Source organism: Monocercomonoides exilis (assembly GCF_001643675.1).
Source record: "Monocercomonoides exilis strain PA203 chromosome Unknown scaffold52-633478, whole genome shotgun sequence".
Lineage (NCBI taxonomy): Eukaryota > Preaxostyla > Oxymonadida > Polymastigidae > Monocercomonoides > Monocercomonoides exilis.
This window is the reverse complement of record NW_027150597.1, coordinates 476,476-487,937: the sequence shown is the minus strand read 5'-3', so window position 1 is coordinate 487,937 and position 11,462 is coordinate 476,476. Positions and strand designations below refer to the sequence as shown.

At 40.0% G+C, this 11,462-nt stretch overlaps 1 protein-coding gene across 1 annotated transcript; it reads right to left on the bottom strand.

Moving 5' to 3' along the window:
- Window positions 1–1,630: 1,630 nt before the first annotated feature.
- On the bottom strand, window positions 1,631–11,430 carry MONOS_10679 (putative cellular nucleic acid-binding protein; the record flags this gene model as incomplete). The annotated part of the gene is made up of 5 exons (XM_067863148.1): window positions 1,631–8,527; window positions 8,621–8,705; window positions 9,156–11,122; window positions 11,209–11,284; window positions 11,413–11,430. 5 exons carry the CDS (start codon window positions 11,428–11,430, stop codon window positions 2,061–2,063), a joined length of 8,613 nt encoding a protein of 2,870 aa, XP_067720691.1. The 3' UTR covers window positions 1,631–2,060.
- Window positions 11,431–11,462: the final 32 nt, after the last annotated feature.

The following is an 11,462-nucleotide window of genomic DNA, read 5'->3' as shown; positions in this document are numbered from 1 at the left end:
TGATGGAAACTAAACAAATAGATATTTTATTCATTCATTTTGCAGATAGCTATGATGACTAATGGTTTTATCATTTCATCTATCGAACAGCTTCCATTCATCGTTGTTAAATGGATGATTTGGAGAAAAAGCATATTGTCTTCATCATCATTTCCCATTGTGTCGCTATGCATCCTTCTCTTTTCGTCCAGTACTCAATACTCTTCATCTTCTTCTTTCTTTTCTCCTCTGCTTTATTCTATCGTACAACCTTGATGGTCCAATTTGTATTATGCATTCATGTCTCACTTCATTTACCGCATCAAAATAGACAATATTCTCCTGGTAAAAATCGATAATTTTGACATATCATTCCAAACGGTAGCTGTTGAATGTTGGATACAATTGATAATATTTAATGATGACTTATTTCCGCCTCATGTTTCTGTGGATGGATATTTGATTGTTCAAAGCAACAGCATATTCACTTTGCAAAAGACGAACAGAGAAATAGCTTATGAGCATTCTGATAAAGAATGATTGAAGAAGGAGCTAGAAAGAAAATACGTTATTTATCCAAAGAAAACAAAAGTGTGGATTAATTCAAATCAACGAAATTACTGAAAGGTGCAAATGAGCAAATGACAATTGAATATTTTCTGAGAGAAATAAAGAAAAGAGTTGAATGCGAAATAAAAAAGTTGAAAAGCAACAGACAGAAATAGAAAGGGGATTGATTATTAGCATTCTTATTTCTTCCTCATTGACCCTGTTTCAGAGGTACTTTTCATTCTTCAAAAGTTTTTGCTTTTTCAATTTCTTATTTGATTATAAATCATTTTTGAAAGTTTTCATATCACTTCAATTGCAGTCATTTCACTTTTAATTAAAATCTTCCAATTCACTTTTTTTATTTGATCTCTCTTCTTACAAATTTCATCGATGAGTGTGCTTATTCGTGTTGAGTGTGTGACATGTTTTTAGGTTGATAAGATTTCTGAAAAATGATCACTTTTTTTGTTGAATAAAAGAAATATTTTTGCTGTTTGTAAAATTAACAAGGTTCAAAACATTGGAAGAAAGTTAGAAAGGAAAGGTGAGTTAGCACAAATGCAAGAGAGGAAAATTCAAGACAGCAAGGTTTTTTTCATGAATAAGAAAGGAGATTCTTCATTTTTTGATCGCAAACTCTTCTGTAAAAGAACCGATGTTTGTTATTTCAATAACACGTTTTTGGATAAGCAAATCTTTGAAGAAAAAAATAAGAATTTATTTCTCATAAGGATATTGATCTTTTATTGATCTGGTCTGTTTGAAGATTATTCTTTTCTATCTCTCCCTATCTCCGTCTTTATTTGGAACCATTAAAAAAAAGCCATTTCTCCTTCTCTTCTTCTTCTTTTGCTTTTTCAACTTTTTCATTCTTTGTCCTTCTCGGCATTATCAACTGATTGTGAAAACCAATCGAATGCAACTGGCTCAATCATTGTCAATCGCTCAACAGGAAAAAGAAAAGTGAGATTTTGATTACGAAAACTTAAAATGCGTGGAGTGAAATCTCTGAATTCGAATGTTAATGAATATTTAATTCTGTACATTTCTGTTCACAAATGACATTTTTCATCAAAAGAGCAAACAAAAAAATAATCTATAAAAAACTAAACACATTTTTGAAGAAATCCAATTTATAAAACTTGGACAAAACAAAAAAAAAAATTCACAATAAATCTCAACAAAGCTCAAAAAAAGCAAAAGAATAATGAATAAAATGTTGCATTAAAAAGATAACAATTAGGTATTCTTTTAAAAAACCAAAACAAAAAAAAAAAATATTTTATTACGAATTGCACTCCAAATATCGAATAAATGAAATAAATACGAAAGGTAAAGAAGCCTCTCAAACACACAAAAGTTAGAGTGCCGACAATTAACTCTCTGAAAATCATTAACAAATATATTCATCAAATTCTCAATGAAAATATTTAAAATAAATAAAAATAAAAAAAAATAAAAAAAAAAAAATATTTTTTTCAAAACTGACAACAATAACATAAACAACAATCATACTCAACCACAAATTTTTATTTGCCTTTTTTCTTTTTCTTTCTTGTTGGGCACTCCTTCGAAATGTGTCCAACACCTCCGCAGACAAAACACACCCGCGTGTCCTCAAATGTGCACTCCTTCGACGTGTGTCCCTTTCTTCCGCATCGGAAACATGAGTCTCTGTCGACTGAGAGCTTCTCACGATGAAGAGGACAGTCGATGAACTGATGCCCTTTTGCACCACAATGGTAGCATCTGTCAGCTGGGAAGGGCGTTGGCTCTGTTGGGGATGTGCCAGAAGTCATAGACATGGACATGGAAGAAGGCGATGGTGAAGGAGAAGGAGAAGAAGAAAAGGATGAAGAAGAAGATGATGATGGCATAGGTATTGCTGAAGTCATCGATGGATGCATAGAACGAGGAGCATCAAACTGTCCATACGATTGGAAAGGAGCAAAATGTTCAGCAGATACTCTGTCCTGTGCAGTAAATGAAGGAGCATTGAATCCTTGTGGCTGCAGTGGAATTGGATGGACATACGACGAAGACTGCATGTACGACAGCTCCTGTGGAGTGATGACGCGATGGGGAAGAAGCCCGACCAACTTGATTGAGGGACCTGGCTGTGCCTTTGCGAACTGATAAGACGACTGAACAGGTTGAATTGATTGAACTGATTGAACTTGCTGAATCTGTTGAATTTGTTGAATGTGCTGAGAAGGAGGAAACTGAATCATCTGCATTTGTTGAAGAGGCTGCTGTTGGGGTTGCTGCTGCAAATGAGGCTGTGAATACATCAAAATCTGTGGCTGTTGTTGATGCTGTGCTTGTTGTTGCTGTTGCTGCTGCTGCTGTTGTTGTGGCAGGATAATCAGCTTCATCATCTTCTGCTCATTCGCAAAAGGCTCCTCCATCTCTCTTGTCACTCCCATCGCAGCACCCCATTCCTGCTGATTTGTCGGCATTTGCATCTGCATTTGCTTTTGTGTTTTTATTTGTGTTTGCATCTGCATCTGTTGAGGACGCATTGCAGTTGCATCAAAAGTGTTGCTGCGTTTCTCTGCCACTCCATCCATACGAAATTGAGTATTCATTATTCTTCCATTTTCTGTCCTTTGATTCATCGAGTCATCTTTAAACTGTCGATAAGCTGCTCCTTCAGCACGAATCATCGTTTCTTGCTGATTCAGTTGCTGCTGCTGCTGTTGTTGTTGATTCATCTGCTTCTGTTCTGTCATCTTCTGCTGTGATGATTGTTGCAGTGGTGTGTTCTGCGATGCATTCATCTTCTGTGCAATTTGAGAAGGTGGATTTGACTCTGCAGATGTCGAAGAGAGCGAAGACGGCTTGTGCGGCACAAAAGAGCGGGCAGACGTGGAGAGATGGAGGAAAGAAGGAAAGAAGGTCTGTTTCAAGGGAGATTGGATGTTTGCCTGGGGAAGGCGAGACAGTGGCTGGAGTGTTGGCACATTTGACTGATTGTTCTGTTCAGTCTGAGAATTCGATTGAGAGGGAGATGACTTCAAAGCTGAGGATGATGCTGTCTGATGAGATACACTCAAAGAGGAAGATGGAGAAAGGGAAGAAGAAGAAGAAGAAGATAGCGATGAGGAAGTTGAAGAAGAAGAAGAAGAAGAAGAAGGAAGATTACTTTGTGACTGAACAGCATGTTGACTCTGGCTGAGTGACTGGATGTGCGGAGGAAGCATCGGTGCAGGCGCAGCCAAAGGGCCATTTGTGATAGGACTCCACATTGTTGGCAGAGAAGTCAATGAAAATGACTGATTTGTGCTGAATGAAGACTGAGCAGCAGACGGTGAGAGAGAAGAAGATGAAGAAGAGGAGGAAGATAAGGAAAGCGTTGAAGATGTTGATGGAGATGAAGAAGAAGAAGAAGATGCAGAAGCAATGAAAGGAGAGTCACCAGCAGGAGGAGTGGTGCTAGTGAGTGTGCTGGGTGTGCCACCAGCACTTCCAACAGTCGAAGACGAAAGAGGAACAAATCGAATGGTTGGCAGAGGAGCCTGTGCAAAAGATGGGTCAGAAGCATTTTTGTTCTTTCCTTCTTTGCTCTGAATGGAGCTGAAGTGCACAGAATGAGTTGTGTGTTGCTGGCTCTGCTGTTGACCCTGCTGCTGTTGCGTTGATGACTGTGCAGACAGCTGTGACTGCTGTGTCTGTTGGCTCTGCTGTTTCGGCTGTTCTTGCTGAGAAGGAGGGAGTGCAGGCGCAATGCCAGGCGAAGAATTGGCAATGGCCGAGTGGATGAGCGAAGGGATGAGAGTGGGTGAAGAGTCAGGAGATTGGCTGTTTAAGTAGAGTGCAGGCATCGTGAAGGGGGAGGTGGCTGCCATCGACGTCGAGAAGGAAGGATAAGACGGGATGGAAGGAATGGAAGGAGAAGAGGGGAACTGCGTGAACGAAGGCAGACCAGGTGATGGCAGAGAAATATTGTCTGTTGTGTTGCCCTGTCCATTTGGTGGCTGCCTTGCCAGCTGTGCTGACTGAAAGGGCAGCATCATTCCGATGCCAGGGGAGCCGACGCTGCCAGAAAAGGAGAGTTTTGAGGAGACGGCAGGGAATGGAGTGGGAATGGAGTTTGGTGAGGCAGACGAGAAGATCATCTGAGGCGTCTTGGCACGCGATGCTGAGTGGACAGAAACAGAAGAAGAGACAGACACAGAGGCAGAGGAAGAGGCAGAGGCAGCGATGGAAGGTGAAGGGGAGGAAGAGAATGGCGACTTTGTCTGATTGATTGAGCTGTTCTCTTTGTCAGCGCTGGTTCCGGTGGATGTGTTGTTGGCAGAGCTGCTTCTTGGACAGGATGCAGAGTGTCTGCTGTGGTTGGAGTGAGACGACTGCGAAAGAAGCGACTCAGACAGCAGAGACACAAAAGAAGATGTCGAAGAAGAGAGAGAGATGACAGAGGCTGAGTCAGATGTGGTTGTGTCTGTAGATGAATCGTTGCTGTTGGTATCATCTTCTCTCTCACTTTCATTGCTTTCTTCTTCATCGTCGTCATCTTCCTCTTCTTCTCTATCTTCGTCGACTTCATCATCTGCTGCTTCTTTTACACTCTTCTGTAATGCTGATGATGATCCAGTAGATTTCTGAATGTGTCTGGATTTGTCATTGTTTTTCAGTCTTTCTGTTTCATCTGCACCTTTTTCAAGTGTCTCCTTTGATTCAGCTGCTAATCCTCCATTGTTTCTGTTCTTTCCTTCTCTCATCTGATCTTCTTCTTTTATCTGCCTGCTGTTTTGTTTATTCTTTTCTTCTTGTCTTTCTTCATCTTTTGGCACACTTTCTGTCTTTTCTGTTTCATTTTCCAATTTTGTTCTGTTTGTCTCTTCAGAATTCTTCTCTGACTGTTCAATGAAACTTCCACTTGCAGAATTATCCTCATTTATTGGATTCTTCACTGAATCCCTTTTATCCTCTCTCTTCTTCAACATACTTTCTGGTGTTGTCAAAGAAAGAGAAGTGAAATTAAAGCAAGCAGAAGATGGTATTGATGAATTGGAATCTTCAATATTTTCTAAAGCATCTTTTTCATTTTGATATTTTGCATCTTTTGTTTGATTGTTTGCATCCACACTTTGATTCTTGTCCATTTCATCTGTTTTTCCATCTGCCTTGTTATCTGTGCTTCCATTCAAAGTTGAGCCATTTTCATTCCCTCGTTCTTTCCCTCTTCCCTTTCCTCTTCCCTTCCTTCTCTCCCTGCTCCTCTCCTTCTGCTTGCTCTGCTTGTACTTCAGCAGCATTTCTCTATCTTCTCCTCTTTTCTCTTCCTCCTCTTTCTTCATTTCCGCTGTCAGCTGCACAAACAAAGACCCATCAGTGCCCATGGCAGGTGAGTTGGACTCAAAAGAAATGCGAGGCGAAGACAGAAACTGAGGAGCATTGGCTGATACATCTGATGATGATGTTGATGATGAGGAGGAGGAAGAAGAGGAAGAAGATGAAGAAGATGAAGATGTTATTATTGTTGCTGTTGGCAGCAATTGAGAGTGCGAAGATAAAGGCTTTGAGGAAGAGAATGGAAGAAGTGAATGAGAGGGACTTAAGTTTGATAGAGCAGAAGAAGAAAGAGAAGGAGAGAACAAAGAAGAAGCAAATGTATTAGCTGATGCAGAAGACATCGATGGCGACAATGAAGATAAAGCAGAAGCAGTTGATGAAGAAGAAGAATTTGAAGAAGAAGAGGAAGAGGAAGAGGAAGAAGAGGAAGAAGACACGAGAGAAGTAGACATGGCAGCAGAAGAAGAGGAAGTCGAAGAGAATGCGAAGGGCAGATCAACAGCAGCATCAGAATGGGCATATGCGCAGAAGGCAGGTGAGGATGAAGAGAGAGACGAAGGATAGAGATCGCTTTGGACGGCGTAGCTGCTGCTGTTTGTCTGCTGCGTAGCAGAGGCAGAAAGAGAAGGATGGTCAGGCAGATACTTCGGGTGCTCTGAAGAGGAGGAGGAGGCAAAGGAGGAAGAAGCAGCGTCGAACTGTTCAGTTAGTGAGAGATGCTCAGCAAGTGCAGGTGAGCCGATGAAGAGGGAGTCGCTTTGAGGAGAAGATGCCACTAAGATCTGATCGTATGATGAAGAGATGGGGGCAACGAGTGAGGTTGAAGGGGAAAATGTGGAAGAGGTGATGGTTGATACAAAAGATGAGGCAACAGAAGAGGAAGAAGAAGAGGATGAGGAAGAAGACGATGTTGTTGCTGATAAAGATGATGAGGAGGAAGAAGATGAAATATTAGCAGTCTTCGACAAGAGGTGAGGGTTAGAGTGTTTGTTTGGGTAGAGCTGGAGAAAAGTGTAGTTGGAGGAAAGAGGGTAGTTTGAGTGGTGAAATGGAGCATCGATGGAGGACTGGAAGGTCGATGACTGAGGCAGAAGAGAAGGGGGAAGGCAATCGCTCAGAGTGTCATTCACAGTGTTTGAGAGGAAAGAAGAGAAGGAGGAAGAGGCTGCTGTGGATGATGAAGATGACAAGGAAGAAGAGGAGGAAGAGGAGGAGAAGGAAGATGATGAAGAAGCTGATGTCATTGATGAGTTCTGGTTGGACGATGACCAAGTAAGAGAAGAAGCTGGCGATGAAACAGAAGAAGATGCAGGTGTGTTTATCATGAAAGAAGAGTACTGATGGAAGGAGCTGGCATGCTCTGAGGCAGCAAGCCCGCTGGCGGTTGATGAAAAAGACTGCGGCAGATTGGCAGCGAGGCTGTCGAGCGGAGTGGAGAAGAAGCTGTTTGTGTGGAGCGGAACAGAATTTGGCGCCTGCGATGCTTCAGAGCTGAGGGTGCTGTGGATGCTGTGGGCAGAAGATAGAGAGGATGTTCGGTGCACATCTGCACTGGGCGACGAAGGAGGAGACGGCACAGAGGCACCAGGGATGGGAGAGAAGGAGAGGAGCTGCTTGTTGTTAGATACGAATCCAGATGAAGATGGCTTGTCTGTTGTGTCTGTTGTGCCTTGTGTGTCTGGGTAGGAAGAGAGAGGAGAGAGATAGAGAAGCTTGTCTGGGTCGTATGGCTGGAGGAGAGGAGGATCGGTGAGGATGACCTCTGGCTCCTTTGCGGAGACAGAATGCACTTCAGGAAGAGGAAGAGACATGGGATGGGAAAGATATGAGGGGAAGGAGGTTTTGTTGGGTCCTGAAGAAGATGAAGAAGAGGAAGGAGAAAAGGGAGAAGTGAGTTGGCTGGCTGTGGTGCTTGGAGACAGGAGCGTGTGAGGAGATGCTGTTGAAGGTCCAGACGCTTCAGAATGCACGTTGACTGCAGCTGTCTTTGCAGTAGATGCCTTAAAGAGGTTTCGAATCGCTATTTCATTTTCGCTGATAATCTCAGTTGGTTTTATGCATTGTTCATCTTCATAATTGTTATGAGTGTTTTCAGAAATTTCCGAGGGAGTTGTCATGCGAAGATGGCTGCTGTTTTCTGTGTAACATTTTTTATCATTCAACTCTGCTTTCGATTCCCTTGTCATAGGAAGTGGCTGAGTAAGGGAAATATTTGCTAGAAGATTCATCGATTGATCATTCACTGAAGATACTTGAAAAGATGATTGAAGTTTTGATTTTTCAACATCCGTGGAAATTGATCCATGATGATGCCTTCGCTTGTGCTTTTCTTTTTTGTTTCCTTCGCTATTATCTTTATGCTTTTGAGATGAGCGGAATGGATTTGATTTTTTGTCCTTCTTTTTATGTTCTTTGGCAGCCAACGGATCCAAAAGCGAAATATCCGCCATTGAATCGATTGATTTTTCATCTCCTTTACGGCGATATTCTATTTTTTGTGTTTGGAGCTGTGAAGGTGGTAAAGAAAGGAATGAATTCTCTGGAAGATCAGCTTGGGAAGAAGGTCGTTTTCCTTCAATCATGTCCATTGCTTGAAAAGCACTGCTTCTTTTTTGAGTGTCCAAAGAGAAAAAGTCTCTCACGGAATTTGGATCAATTGAAAGGCTCAAATGCTGAGTTTTGAATGAAACGTGTTCATCTTTCAAATCCAGAAAATAATATAAATTTTTGTTAAAATTTTATAAGGAAATTTCAGCTTTTATAGAATCAGAATAAAAATATGCTTTCAAACCGGAAGAGGCGATAATCTGATTTTGTTTCTCAAAGTCTTTTGATACAAATTCTAATCCAGCTATTTCGCTTCCAGAGAGCATTAACTTATTTTCAGTAGTTAATGACATCGAAATAACTGAGAAATGTCACCTCAAGCGTCCAAAACAGCACTTATGTTATATTGGAGAGTAGGCTGTAAAGGGATGTCATGATCATGGAATCATTTTGACTCTAATGAAATAAAAATTTTCAATAAATGAATATTATTTGTTCTTAACAATAAAAATATTTAAATGAAAGTGTTAAAATATCAATATTTCGTGACAAATGCAACGAAAATGATTCTTTGAGCAAAAATGATTGATGATATAATTTTTGTGAGAATTTTCATTCAATATGCAAACGTAAATTTTTGAATAAATAAATATAAGTTATGTGCAAAACAAAAAGAAATAACTTTTTTTATCCAATTTGTTTTCAAATATGGATTTTACAAGATCATTTTTCTGAATTCCGATTTTTTTGTTCAGTAATTCTTTTGCAGAAAAAGATACAACAATCATTGAGCATTCCTTTATTTCAGATAGCAATTGAGCAGTCTTGGTCATCTTCTTCGTAGCATCTTTACCCCATTTTAAGAATTTCTTAATTTTTCTTGGATTGTTCATTGGATCGTAAAAGCGTGACAAATGCTCATCATAATCGATAACCACTTTCTCCAAATTGTGCATGTCAAACTGAGGACTGACATCAACTGAAAGAACAGTACATGGGATTTGTTCTTCATTGCTCTCATTCGAAACTGAATGAAATGGGTCAATGAGAAGATTGAATGTATTTGCAGGCGTTTTTTGTGAATGAAACACAGAAGAAGCAGAACAATTGAATTTTGAGTCAGAAAAAGGAATTTGTGTTGTGGATGAATCTTTTGGATGTGGCATCCTTTGTGCTTTCAGAGATTGCATGTTGAATGTCAGCAACGGAGCAGAATTTGAAGAAGTTGAAGAAGAAGAAGAAGAAGAAGAATGTGATGATGATGATGTTAATGGCGAAGCTGATGGATTAATTAATGAATTATCGTTTCCAAAATATTTAGCATCAGGTGCAATTTCTGATAAAAAAGACGCTTTTTGTGTTGGCAAAGAAGGCAACGAACACAAAAATGAAGGATTTGCAAGTCTCAGCGAAGAAGAAGCACCACAAGTTGTATTGTCAGCAGATAGCAAGCATTGAGAGAGCATTGGAGAAGATGAATGAATTGAACTTTCTTCATATGGCAACGAAACTTCGTTCTGTTCAAAGTGCTCGAGAAGCAAAGAAGGTGAAGAAGGTAAAGAAGGCAAAAGTGGCTGATTGTTTCTGTTGTCTTTTTCAGTGTTCTTTTTTTGATTGTCGCATTTTGGCTTTTTTGGAGGATCGTTCCGCAGATCGCGCATGAGTGGGCTGAACGACGTGAAATACTCAGACTGCTCTGTCTCCATTCCCTTCGCCTTCTCCAGCGCATATCTTTCCATCTTGCTCAGCCCACTCCACCTCTCTTTCTTCTCTCGCTTCGCCTCCAGCCTCTCTATTTCCTGTCTCAGACACTCCGTCTCGTGTTCAGCCATTCCCTCATTTTCTGCCTCCTGAAGCCTCGTTTTGAGCTCTTCCAGTGTGAACAGCTCTTTTTGAGCGCTTCCTTCTCTTTGCATCGCCTGTTCCCTGTCTTTGCCCAGCGCCTTTCGTTCGGCTTTTGACCACATTTCTTTTTCTTCCTCATCCACAATCCATGTTTTTCTCAGCCAAACCCCAAAAATCTTCTGATGATACTTCGCTTCTTGTATTTGCCTTCGAATTAGCTCGCGTCTGTACTTTCCCATTTTATGTTTGCTTTTCTCTAAATTTTGGGCCTTGTCATTTTTTTCTTCGGCATTTTCAATTCCTTCCTTCTCCACAAGATTCGATGCGTCTCTTGCATCTTCCATTGCAAATGAGTCTTCTCTTCTCCATCTGTGCATTATTGATTCACCTTTCATCTTCTCCAACATCTCGCAATCAAGCTCGTCTAGTTTTTTCTTCGGATCATATTCAATGATTTCCTCTTGATTTAGCATTTCTAATTGAAAAGGTAATTTTTGTGAATCCAGCAAACATTGTTCGATTGTTTTTTGGTTTTGTGATGTGATTTTAGAATGTATTTTTGGCTCCGCGTGTGGTTGTTGATGAATGTTTGATGATTTTCTTACTGAGAATTGAAAAGATGAAAATGCTTTTGAAAGTTGATTTTCATTTTTAGGAGTAAGCTCATCTAAAGCTAATTCATTCGAAGCAACATTTGTTAATGCAATTAGTTCTGTTCCAGAGGGCTGAATGAAAAATGGTGAAGACGTTCCAGATGCTGTCATATTTTTACCACTTGAACTCGGAAGAGCTGTGGATAATGAAGATAAAGAAGGTTGCACAACTGTTGGAAAAGGGATGATAATCGGGGAATCATGCTTAATATTCGCTTTCTTGGGGAAAGTTACGAAAGAAATATCCCCTAAAATCAAATAAAATAAATGTTTGTAACAATTAACATGTCATTGGGTAATTTTAAATAAATCATCAAGTCAAAGAAAAGCAAACGACCGAATGAGCGATTAACCGGGGCCTGTGAAAAAGAAGAAATTCTTTTCGATGATTGAATTCCATGTTTTGATTCCTGAATGTTTAATGAAACAATAATTATTTCATTATTAAAGAATTAAATTTAAAATTCAAAATTACATAAGAACATGTGTAAAGATCGTAAATTTTATCTAAAGAAGCAAAGAATATATAAGAATAAACTTGCATTTCTATTTGCATCGATTTTAAGCAAGTTCTTTTTTCATCTGTTA